This window comes from Mobula hypostoma, chromosome 6, assembly GCF_963921235.1.
Source record: "Mobula hypostoma chromosome 6, sMobHyp1.1, whole genome shotgun sequence".
Classification (NCBI taxonomy): Eukaryota; Metazoa; Chordata; class Chondrichthyes; order Myliobatiformes; family Myliobatidae; genus Mobula; species Mobula hypostoma.
Window position 1 is genome coordinate 153,537,546 of NC_086102.1, and position 13,147 is coordinate 153,550,692.

Genomic DNA, 13,147 nt, shown 5'->3' on the forward strand with positions numbered 1-13,147 from the left:
ACTTTATGATTGCAGCGAAAATCTCACGCAGTTGCTTCACTTTCTGCATTCGGTTTTGATTGTTATCCTTTCCTCTTCCAATTGCATCAGCCCTTCATCTATCAGTTCTTGGTCATGGGATGCCAAAACCTCTTGAACATCATCTTCGTCAGCTTCCACAAGCCAAACTCACTTTGTCATTACTTCATTCACCACGGTCAAAATGGTTAATTATGTCTAATTTTACGTAAAGTGTAACAACCCTTACGAGCTTTTTTAGGCTTTTCCGATACCTTAGAACTCATCTTGCTAATGGCTGCTCACAGACACGTGTTAAAGCAATGCCGGTTAGAATGCCGTTCCCGGGGTGGAACGGCTGCTCGGGGCACACGCTGCCTTTCTTTGTAACAGTGAAAATACCTTCTGTTAGTGAAAACAGGGTACTAATGTAGGTCTTTCGTAACAGTGAGGTTTCGTAAAGCAAACGTTCGAAAAGCGGGGGACACCTGTATGTATGTATGTGTGTGTGTATATATATATATTAGAATCCATTTTTGGATCATCAGCGATTGGCTTAGTTGTCATCTGCACTGCAGGAACAACTTTTCCTCCTGCTAGATCGTTCCCTAACAATAAAGAACCCTGTCCACCAGTAAACTGGGTCACAGTGCTACTTTAACAGTTAATGAAGCTAATCCTGACTTTAAAATTATTTTGTGCAGAGGTACAGACATAAGGTTTCCCTCAATACCTCGTATAAGATTTACCTCACCCGTGTCAGTCTCATCATTAAACTCTAGAACACTGTCTAACATTAGTGACTCAAAAGCACCAGTATCCCAAAGAATTTTTATTGGTACCGGAGGGGACCTTGCATTCACCAAAACAAATCCCTCTGACATAAAATAATCAAATCCCTTCTTAACCTGGTCAAACCTTGACAAAGCTTCCTTTGAATGTCCCGAACCCTGTGGGTTTCTGGGCGTTTCAAAGTGTTGCACACAGGTATCTGGAACTGCCTCCTTTTCCCTCTTCTTCAGACTGAAACAGTTACCCATAACATGACCAGGTTTCTTACAATAGTAACAATTAAGACCGAAATGTATTTCCTTCACTTTCTTCCCTTCATTCTTACCTTTATCACTAGCTTCTGATTTACTTTCTGGTTTACCCTGACTATCCAGGCTACTCTTTTGGAAAGTTTTATATGGAGTAAATTTACTCTTATGGATTAAAGCATACGCGTCTGCTAATTTAGCAGACTCCTGCAATGTAGCAGTGTCCCTCCCATTTAAGTATATCTTTATGTCAATAGGGATGCACCTTTTAAATTTCTCAATTAAAACCAACTCTTTCAAGTTTTCATACTCCTCATTCACATTTTTAGAGTTGACCCATCGCTCAAAACACACAGATTTATCATAGGCAAATTCCATATAAGCTTGGTTCACAGATTTCTTCACATTTCTAAATGTATCTCTTTAAACTTCCGGAACCAGTTCATAAGCTTAAGGTATACACTGCTTCACAGTATCATAATCAAGTGTTTGCTCAGCAGTTAAAGCTGTATAAACTTGTTGTGCTTTACCTTTAATTACACTTTGTACAAGCACGCCATTTTTCTTTCGGCCACTCTGAAATCAGTGCAACTGTCTCATAATGCTGGAAGTATTTATCAACTTCTGCCTCATTAAATGGAGGAACCAATTTAATTTCCTGTCTAACGACAAACTGTTTCCTAGAACCAGAGTACTGATTCTTGGACCTTAACTGCGCTATCGCTAGCTCAAACTCCCTCTGTTTATTTGCAGCTTTTAACTGACCTCATTCCAAATCAGCTTCTAATTGTTTTTGTTTTAACTCAGCTTCTACTCTAAGCTTCTCTAACGCTACCTGTTCCAGGTATAACTGGATCGCTTCTTTACTTACAGGGAACCTATCTAACACTGCTTCATCAAAAACTCCCGAATCTGTATAGTGTTCCGCAATTTTTCTCTGAATTACTGGCTTAGTTGTAACCGTCGATATACCTATCAGGTCCAACCTTCTAGAAATCTCTAATACATCAGCTTTTCTCGCCTTTGCTAATACCACTGGGGCTGGTGACACCAGAAAGCCATCAATGTCCATTGCAGCTAATTACCACACACAAACCAATCAAACAAAAGGAATCGTTTATTTCCCCTTTTTCAATCAGATCGTTAATTAAACAACCAGTTAAACTCTAAATTGGTTCAAATCCCGGACAAGCCCCCACAAATGTTATGAATCAGCAGCAACAGAGATAAATTTGAGTCGAGCTTTTATAAAATAAACAATGACATTTATTAACCTCTACTCAAATTAACACGGGACAGTAAATGAATTGATTAACTCAAACTGATGTTAACAGCGTTATGCTTCTATAGTTATCAAATGATTGAACTTAAAGACAATTCTCAACAGATCCCATTTAAGCACAGTCTTAAGGTGGTAGTTTAATAAGTCCATATGATTTATGAAATAACTGAGAGGAGAGACTTCCCGAAACTTGCGATGAAGAAAAGTCAAACTGCCGACGCTGGTTCCAGCCGAGAAATACCTTTTCTGAAGTTATGACGCAGAATACGAGCTCTCAAAGTAACTGACCTTTCTGATGGAAGTGGTCATTGCACAACTCAAACTGTGTAAGGGTTAACAAAATGTGCGTGCCACATACAGACGGTTCCAAATGTCAGTCACACCCATAATGTGCCAAATGCCGTTGGTTAACCCCAGTCCCTCTGGGGTTTGTTCTGATTCTTCACTCTCACTCTCTTCTTCTCCTATGATGTAACTACCAACAGTGAGTTCCTACCAAATTGAACTATGCAACAACTGCAGTCTCCCCTTATATATCAGTTAGAACATGCCATCACGTGACATCACATCACCCCACTATCACAAGACAATTATATCATTCTAATGGCACAAGATAATATTATTCCAATAGCATAAGATAATTCATATTCAGGAGATACTCACTGGACAGGTAACACTATGTTCTGTAGATAATGGAAGGAGCTGGAGATTATGTATTAGAGTAAATAGTTTGTGTATCTGTGAATGCAAGACTAAATATGAAACAACCTTAAGTGTTAACTTTTCCAAGCAATTTAGTAACGGTAAGACCCAATGAAAATAGTAATAAAGAGTTCAAGGATGAAATAAATAAATTGTTAAAGATAAAGAAGAAATGGAGAGTTTAAGATAACAGAGGACTGGTGATTTTGAAGGAGTCAGACATGTTGGATGCCTTATTTTTTTGATTTTTAAAGTTCATTCATTTTTTTAACAGAATAGCAACCTCATTTTACATCGGTAACAATCTTGCAGGAATATTTTTGTTGTGACATTTCTGGACGGTGACTTCCATTTTCCTTTTCCAGGGTTCTCGTGGTGAGACTGGTACCACTGGTCCTGTTGGATTTGCTGGACCTCCGGTAGGTTATATGTATCCAAAATGCTGTTTTAAATCTTCTCTGTAAGGAATTGGTTCTAAATACAAATTCCTTATTATTCAAATGTTTCACAGAGGTATGGAAGTACAATTGCTGTGTTACTAGACTAGACTTAAAGATAATTAGATTAATTATCCATGATGCACAATTTCAAATTGTACAGCAGCAGATAAGCAAATTGTATTCAATTAATTAAATAAATCCCTATATTAAAAGTCAGGTATCTCAAATGGTGTTCATGAAGATATAAAATGTCAGTAATAAAGATTATCTTTCATTAATATCCTTTAGGGAAGAAAGTCTGCCCTTGCCTGGTCTGGCCTAAATGAACCTCCAGACACACAGTGATGTGGTTGTTTCTGATCTGCCCATTGATACCATCTAGGCAGACACTACTCAAAGGCATTTGGCAATAGGCAGTAACCACTGACTTAGTCAGTGGTGTCCGCATAACATGAGAAAATATTTTTAAAAATGTCTTGTAGAAACCCCTACTGTTATTGTGGACAGCAGCAATAGGATGATCTCATAAATTTGTACCTCTTCTTATTTGGAGGAACTTTGCATGCCCTGATTGTGGTTTTATCAAGAAAGTGTTGCTGCCGTTTGATGTGGTGGCTAAGATGTTTAACCCATCAGTGGGACGGACCTGATCATTTTGCCTGTTACTCAGTCTATACACATCCACCAAGTGACCATCTTTGAACTCCAGTGGGAGAAAATCACATGATGAATCAGACTGGAGAAGCAGTAGAAGGCCAAGTACACGAAGCATCACCCTAATCTACTGCTTTTCGCATTAAATTGCAGCATAAGTGAAATTCTCTTTAGAAAAACAAAGATGTAATCTGTGAGGTAACCTTCATTACCTAAATTCATGTTTTAGCTCTCCACTAAACTGCTCAATTTCATTCTGTCCAGGGCAATGATGGACAACCCGGAGTTAAAGGTGAAACTGGTGAGCCTGGTCAGAAGGGTGATGCTGGCTCTCCCGGACCGCAGGGACTAGCAGGATCCCCTGGTCCACCAGTAAGTACATCAACAGAAGAGATTAAAACATTAAAAATGTATGATTATGGGCAAGCCATTCAACTTAAATCTCCAAATTCCTTTTCTAGGGCCCTGTTGGAGTTCCTGGACTTAAAGGTGGACGTGGCACTCAGGGAGCACCTGTAAGTTTCATTTTCAAGCATTTTTTTTCTCTCTGTTACTGTTTGCTTTGAATATTTCTATTTATTACTTCTGTCCATAGAAAAATGTATTAGTGTGCTATATTAGGAAACAGTTTATAATATTGTGAAGCCTTTTATCCGCATGTGAAAGATAACTTTACAATACTGTGTTTGCAGATTTCTATTGTTCTAGAACCCTGCACTATGGTTTACCTTTGGAAATTTTAGTGCAGCCACTTATGCAGACATCAGCACATTGATGTAGAGGGGATATTGGAATCCAAGTCCATAGCTCCCTGAAAGTGGAAACACAGATAAATAGAGTGGTAATGAAGGTGTATGACATGATTGCCTTTGCTAGGCACGTGGAGCATAAGAGTCGGGAAATCATGATGCAGTTGTATAAAACTTTGGTTAGGCCATGTTTTGAATATTACCTACAATTCTGGCTACTTCATTACCGGAAGGAGATGGAGGCTTCAGAAAGTGTTTTGAAGAGGTTTGCCAGGATGCCGCTTTGATTCGAGGGTGTGAGCTTGAAGGAAAGGATGAACAAGCTTGGATTATTTTCTCTGGAGCTTCAAGATGAGAAATGTTTATAAAGTGATGAGAAGCTTAGATAAGGAGACAGGCAAAATCTCTTTCATTAGGTAAAACCATTCAATTATAGAGGGCATGGCTTTAAGGTGAGATGAGGTAAGATTAGAGGGGATGTGCAGGCAAGCTTTTTTCCACAAAGTGTTGTAGGTGCCATGTTGAGAATTGCAGATATATTATAAAGTTTTACTGAATCCTGATTGTGCGCTAACCATGTTTTCTCTATAATAGGGTCCCACTGGCTTTCCTGGGCCTGCAGGGAGAGTTGGACCACCAGGACCAACTGTGAGTAGTAGTCTTCAATGAAATCAAAATTCCTCATTGGTCTAAAGGCTCTGCCCAATGTCCTTGAAAAGATTTTACATTTTCATTTAAGGTATCTTCTGTATTAACTTAATAATGATTTACTTTGATTCCATGTCAAAATAACAACAGGATTTTTTTTTTCCCAAGAGTTGGTTTGGATTGTCTTGAGATAATATGGTCATGTTTCTTCACAAGAGGCCACCTTCCCCAGAATAATGTGGTCATGAGGATTAAGGGTCTATAGACAGATCTGGTTAATACAATGTCAAGTATATTGCACTATAAAATGGAACTTAAGCGTATGAAAAATAAGTATTATTGAAATCTGACCTCTCAACCATCAATCCTGGCCTTTTGTTAAAACCACATTTATATTCTATCCATTGATAGAAAATATGAGCAAGAATTAGGATCAATCTGTGCCAAAATAATGAGATTAGAAATTCATCTTCCATCTTTCTTTTTTAGGGTGACCCAGGTCCTGCTGGTCCCTTAGGGGCTACTGGAAAGGAAGGACCTCCAGGTCTGCGAGGTGACACTGGTTCACCTGGAAAGGTTGGTGATCCTGGCCCCGCAGGGATACCTGGTAGCCCTGGTGATAAAGGTGAACCTGGAGAAGATGGTCCAACCGTAAGTGCAATGAGAATTTTGAAAATTGTATCTCGACATGAAGTTGGTAAAACATGTTCAGTGAAATTGAATCTAGTTGTAATTTTATCTCTACAATTGAAAAATTAAGTTTCTATGCTGATCCTGTTCTAGGCTCATGTATCTCAATGATTGATTCATGTAACAATAGAAACAAAAGTAGGAAGTTGTAGCAACAAAAGTGTTCAAACTATTCCATCACTAATAGAGTGATGAGATAAGTACCACTAACGGGTCATGATGCTGAGTAAAAGAGACTGGAGTGGATGAGAATATCGACAGGTCATGCTATTGGATTTTATTTACCTAGTGAGTGTAGGGGTCTGGAACCCATTTCTGAAGAGAAGGTGGAGGCAGAAATCTTCGTTAATTTGAAGTTACCTGGATGATCACTTGAGCAATCATAATCTATAAATTGCTGACCAGCAAGGGTTACTTTATGGTAGAAAAGAGGTTTGCTCCATTAATGACACACTTTTCAGGCTCAGTGATTTTTAAAGGACAGGTTGAATGGTTGGGTAGAACAGTTGTGTGTATGCAGATTAATCAACATGTGAGATAGCCACACAGGTACCTGGAGAATAAATTGTATCTAATATTGCATTGACAAAAGTTAAGAACTTGAATTAAGATGATAAACACATATAAGAACTAACATTTGGAGTGATTTAATAATCTGTACAGTATATAGAACAAATTTGATATTGGTCATGGTAGTTATTCAGGTTCAAAATCTGAAATCTATTTCTGTATTAGAAAAAACACAAAAAGAAGCTATTAGCAGAGCTGGATAGTCAAACATTGCCATTGATCCACCGATACCAAAACTGCCTGTGGAAGCCAATCTCTTGCCTATTTTCCTGGTGTAAAACAAATGCCAAATGGAGAATGCTGCAGTGGTGAAGACAAGGAAAAGTTTGCTGCATTTAAATCAGAATCAGGTTTATTATCACTGACACATGTCATGCAGTTTGTTGTTTTGCAGCAACAGAAAAGTGCAAGATACAAAAATTACCATAAGTTACAAAAATAAATAAACCCAGCAAAAGCAGAATAATGAGGTAGTGTTCCTGAATTCGTAGGTTGTTCAGAAATCTGGTAGTGGAGGGGATGCTGTTCCTAAAACATTAAATGTGGGTCTTTAGTCTCCTGTAGTTGCTCCCTGACAATGATATCACAAAGAGGGCATCTCCTGGGCGGTGAGGTTATTTAGTGATGGATGATAGATGCCACCTTCCTGAGGCATCGCCTCTTGAATACCTTCATTGATGTGGAGAGTTGTGCCCGTAGTCAAGCTGGTGGAGTCTACAACAATCAGCAGCCTCTTACAATCCTGCACATTGGAGGCTCTGTACCAGGCGGCCATGCATCCAGTCAGAATGCTCTCCCACATACATCTGTAGAAGTTTGGAAGAGTCTTTGATGCACACCAAATGCTAATATCTCAGTAATGTCTCAATTCAGGGCATAAATCTACTCCAGTGATGGTGTGTATGTAGTCAAATGAACTTTTGCATATGAGGAGTCTAAGTGCATAATGAGCAGAGATTTTGATGAAACAGTGTGAACAGTTTAGGAAATTTGCATTGAATATATTAACAATTTCCTCCTGAAAAAAAATCCAGCTGAGCCCCATTAAGATATTGATAACTCTCAGCTAGTCATTGACCAGAGAGCAATACAGCACAGATACAGGCACTTCGGCCCAACGAACCTATATTGACCAAGGTGCCCACCAAGCTAGTCCAAATTTCTTGCATTTGTCCCTTATTCTTTTCCTGCATGTACCTATTGAAGTGCTTCTTAAATGATACAATTATATTCAACCACTTCCTCTAGCAGCTGGTTCCATATGATCACTACCCTCTTATATGAAAAGTTGTACCTCAAGTCCCTTTTAAATCTTTCCCCTCTTACTCGGTACTCATACCGATAACCCCCTGTTTTGGTCTCCATTACACTGGGGAAAATACTGTTACGATCAACCCCATCTGTGCCTCTCATAGTTTTAAATATTTCTATAATGCTGCCTCTCATTCTCTTGCATTCCATGGCATAAAGACCTCGTCTGGCCATCCTCTCCCTATAATGTAGGCCCTCCAGTCCTGGCAACATCCTTCTTAATCTCTCCTGCGTTCTCTCCCATTTAATCACATCTTTCCTATAACAGAGTGACCAAAACTGTACACAGTACTCCAGATCTGCCCCTCATCAACTTCTTGTACAACTGTAACATAATGTCCTGTCACCTCTGCTCAGTGCCCTGACTAATGAAGACCAGCATGCTAAATACCTTTTCACTACCCGTCGGCTTGTGACACCATTTTCAATGCATTATGCACTTGCACTCCTGTTTCTCTCTGTTCCATTATATTCATAGTGTAAGTCCTATGCTTGTTCGACTTTCCAAAATACATCATCTCACAAATCTCTATAGAATCCCTTTGCTACTCCTCAGTCCACTTCCCTAACTGATCATGATCCTCTTGTAATCTCCAATAACTTTCTTCACTATCAAAAATACTTCCTAATATTGTGTCATTGAAAGCTCACTGATTAAGTCTTTCAGATTTACATTCAAGTCATTTATATAACCTATGAATAACAATATTCTCAACAGTGACCCCTGCGACACATCACTAATTACTGGTCTCCATTATGAGAAAGAACCTTAAACCACCATCCTCAGCTTCATGAAACAACTTAACTGGCTCTCCCTGGACTCCCTGGGACCCAGTGTTCGAGATCAATCTACCATGTGGGACTTATTGAAGGCCTTGCTGAATTCCAAGCAGGCAGCATCCATCACCTTATTCTTACATTCATTTTCAGTTACCTTTTCAAAAAAAACTCTGCAAGGTTCATGAAGCATGACATTACACACACAAAGCCATGCTGAGCCCTCCTAATCTGTTTATCCAAGTGCTCTCCCTCAGAACTCTGTCGAGTAACTTCCTCACTGCTGATGTTAGGGTGACTGGCCTGTAGTTCCCTGGCTTGTCCTTGCTACCCTTCTTAAACAGCATTGGCCACATTCCAGTTTTGGGGAACTTCACCAGTGGCTAATGATGAAGCAAATGTCTCTTCAAGGGCCTCTACAATTTCTTCTTTAGTCTTCCACAAAATTGAAGAGTGTATATAGTCAGGCCCTGGGTATTTATCCACCCTAATGTGCCATAAGGCTGCGAATAGTTCCACACTGGTGATATGAATACCTTCTAAAACATCATCTTAAGTTTCCCTTATCTCATGAGAAACCATGATTTTCTTCTCAGTAAGCACTAACAATAGCTATTTTAGTTTGTGTTCCACATGGTGGTAGCTGCAGCCCTCTTTTCCTAATTGCTATCTTTACGGTGTGTCTTGCTGTGCCTTTCAGGGGCCGGATGGACCTCCAGGTCCACAAGGTACAACAGGACAGAGAGGTCTTGCAGGCATGCCAGGCCATCGTGGGGAAAGAGGCATGCCTGGTCTACCGGGCCAGGCTGTGAGTATTGTATTATTAATTGCTTCATTACCATAGAGCTTCATTTTGCCTAAGCATAAACAAAAGCTGTAAGTAATTTAATAATTATGAAAGTAGTTCTGTACCATGAAAATTGTAATCATTTATTGGACTTCAATCCTTGGTAATTGAATTACATTTCATTAAAAGGCATCTTTCTCATCAGGCTAGGCAGTATCTATGGAAAAGAGTAATTGTGGATGTTTTGGGCACAGACCCTTCATCAGGGTGTTGATTGTTTACTCTTTTCCACAGATGCAACCTGGTTCGCTGATTTCCTCCAGCATTTTGTATGTGTTGCTTTGGATTTCCAGTATCTGCAGATTTTCTCATGTTTTAAATTATATGTGTTGTTTTGTTCCAAACCTTTAATTATAGAAACATAGAAAACCTACAGCACAATACAAGCTCTTCGGCCCAAAAGCTATGTCGAACATGACCTTCCCTTAGAAATTACCTAAGGTTACCCATAGCCCTCTATTTTTCTATGCTCCATGTACCTATCCAGGAGTCTCTTAAAAGACCCTATCATATCCACCTCCACCACCATCACTGACAGCCCATTCCATGCACTCACCATTCTCTGCATAAAAATTTACCCCCGGCATCTCCTCTGTACCTACTTCCAGGCACCTTAAAACTGTGCCCTCTCACGCTAGCCATTTCAGCCCTGGGAAAAAGCCTCTGACTATCCACATGATCAATACCTCTCATCATCTTATACACCTCTATCAGGTCACCCCTCATCCTCCGTTGCTCCAAGGAAAAAAGGCCGAGTTCACTCAACCTATTCTCATAAGGCATGCTCCCCAATCCAAGTGACATCCTTGTAAATCTTCTGCGCATCCTTTCTATGGTTTCCACATCCTTCCTGTAGTGAGGTGACCAGAACTGAGCACAGTACTCCAAATAGAGTCTGACCAGGGTCCTATATAGCTGCAACATTACCTCTCGGCTCCTAAACTCAAACCCACGACTGATGAAGGCCAATGTACTGTCTATTTTCTTAGCCTGCGCAGCAGCTTTGAGTGTCCTATGGACTCGGACCCCAAGATCCCTCTGATCCTCCACACTGCCAAGAGTCTTACCATTAATACTATATTCTGTCATCATATTTGACCTACCAAAAATGAACCACTTCACACTTACCTGGGTTGAATTCCATCTGCCATTTCTCAGCCCAGTTTTGCATCCTATCAATGTCCCGCTGTAACCTCTGACAGCCTTCCACACTGCCCACAACACCTCCAATCTCTGTGTCATCAGCAAATTTACTAACCCATCCCTCCACTTCTTCATCCAGGTCATTTACAAAAATCACGAAGAGTAGGGGTCCCAGAACAGATCTCTGAGGCACACCACTGGTGACCGACCTCCATGCAGAATATGACCCATCTACATCCACTATTTGCCTTCTGTGGGCAAGCCGGTTCTGGATCCACAAAGCAATGTCCCCTTGGATCCCATGCCTCCTTACTTTCTCAATAAGCCTTGCATAGGGTAGCTTGTTAAATGCCCTGCTGAAATCCATATACACTACATCTACTGCTCTACCTTCATCAATGTGTTTTGTCCCATCCTCAGAAAATTCAATCAGGCTCGTAAGGCATGACTTGCCTTTCACAAAGCCATGCTGACTATTCCTAATAGTCCTAATTCCTAATTATGAAAAATTTTAATGGAAAACAATCAAAATGGCAGGAACTCCTGACTTAACCTATTTTTTCTTCTTAATTGGCCAATTTTGGAAGTTGCACTGTGTAATGTTCTCCAAGAATGACTGGTTTCCTAGACTTCTTTCAGTTAGTCTGATGCAGTTTAAGTTAGATGCCATAGATTTGACTGAAGCCCATTAGTTATTGCAGCACGTGGTTGTTTTTACAGCTTTCACCTTTTTTGCTGAATTTAACCCAACAAGTCAAGTTCTTAAATGGAAGTTGCACATAGAGCAGCTTATTGCCATTGTGAACTATCGAGTGTATGCTGTTTCAATTGGCAGATGCGTCTACCTGTTTCTTTATTATAAGAAATGGGGCACTAGTCAGATTCAACTTTATCCAGGCTGGCAAAACTGTGCTTCACTAAACAGTGTTTTAAAACAATCTATAAAGATTGCTTATAGATGCATTGGTTCGGCCTTAGGCCATAATTGGAGTGCTGTGTGTAGCTCCTAATGGCTACACACCTTTGGAAGGGTACGATTGTACTGAAGAGGGTGCAGAGGAGATTTATCAGGATGCTACCTCAATTAGAACACATCAGTTGCAATGAGACATTGAATATGCTGTCTTTGACTTCTCTGGATTGACACTTTACAGAAGCATTCAAAATTATCTGAGAGTTAATAAAAACTGAAAATGCTGGAAATACTGAGCAGGTCAGGCTGCATCTGAGGGAAGGCATCTAGAGCTATCATGCTGAGTCCAAGACCTTTCATCAGAACAGGGAAGGAGACAAAAGAAGCTTGATAAGCTTCAGGGAAAGTGGGAGGGGAGAATGTTTCTGATTGGTGAAAACTAGGATGACTGTCAGTTTATTTGGTCAATGAGTGAATGGGAGCAGTTAAAGACTAGACCATTAATAAAAGAATGTGCGAGGCATGAGATGCAAAGGAGAAAGTCATACCCAGCTTATCAGTCTGGGGATATCCTGCACTCCCACAGGAAAAGAAAGAGGAGTGGGAAACAAATAAACTGAGCTAATATCACAGATGTGAATATTAGAGCAATCAGGATACCAATTACCATCATATGAAAGAGATGCGACTGGGTAGATAGCCAAGAATCATTTTCCTCATGGTGGGATGTCTAAAACTAGAGTACACTGGTTTAATGTGAGAGCCAGGAGGTTTAGAGGGGATCTGGTGGGTTATTTCCACTCAGATACTGATTGGAGTCTGGAATATGCTACCCAAGATGCTGGTTCAGGCTAGTAATCTCATAGCATCTGGGAAGAGCCCAGGAAAGCACTTGAATCACCAAGCTGGAGAATGTATGGACCAAATGGAGGAAATTTAATAGTGTGTATGGATATGATGGGCTAAGGGGACTGTTTCTGTGTTTGTACAACTTTATGAGTTCATTATTATGCATTAAGTGAATTAAATTGGTCACGTGGGATTTGTAAATTTGTTGCATTGTATTAGATGGCTTATCTATACACAGGAACTGAAATTGTTGCTGAAGTATGGTCCAAATTTATCCGTTTTACAATTCTCCTCTTACAAAGATTAATCATTACTTTATTTATTATTTTTATATGGATCTGAATATTTTGCAGAAGTTGATTTTAAAGCACAGTAAATTAGTCAAATCAATGATTTTTTTATGGTTCCATCTCCACTGGGATGCCACCCCAAGTACATTTTCCACCCCGCCTCCCCCCACTTTCTTCTTCCTCGCAAATGGAACAAGGGCTCCACCTGGCCCTACACCACCTCCCTCACTACCATTCAGGGTCAC

General features: G+C 40.0%; 1 protein-coding gene across 1 annotated transcript in view; it reads left to right on the forward strand.

Moving 5' to 3' along the window:
• Positions 1–13,147, forward strand: part of LOC134348514 (collagen alpha-2(V) chain-like) — a 296,032-nt gene that overhangs the window by 247,064 nt on the left and 35,821 nt on the right. Inside the window, exons 38-43 of the mRNA XM_063052002.1 lie at positions 3,387–3,440; positions 4,380–4,487; positions 4,577–4,630; positions 5,459–5,512; positions 6,002–6,163; positions 9,561–9,668. Coding sequence (XP_062908072.1) covers positions 3,387–3,440; positions 4,380–4,487; positions 4,577–4,630; positions 5,459–5,512; positions 6,002–6,163; positions 9,561–9,668 — 540 coding nt within the window. The remainder of the gene's footprint in view (positions 1–3,386; positions 3,441–4,379; positions 4,488–4,576; positions 4,631–5,458; positions 5,513–6,001; positions 6,164–9,560; positions 9,669–13,147) is intronic.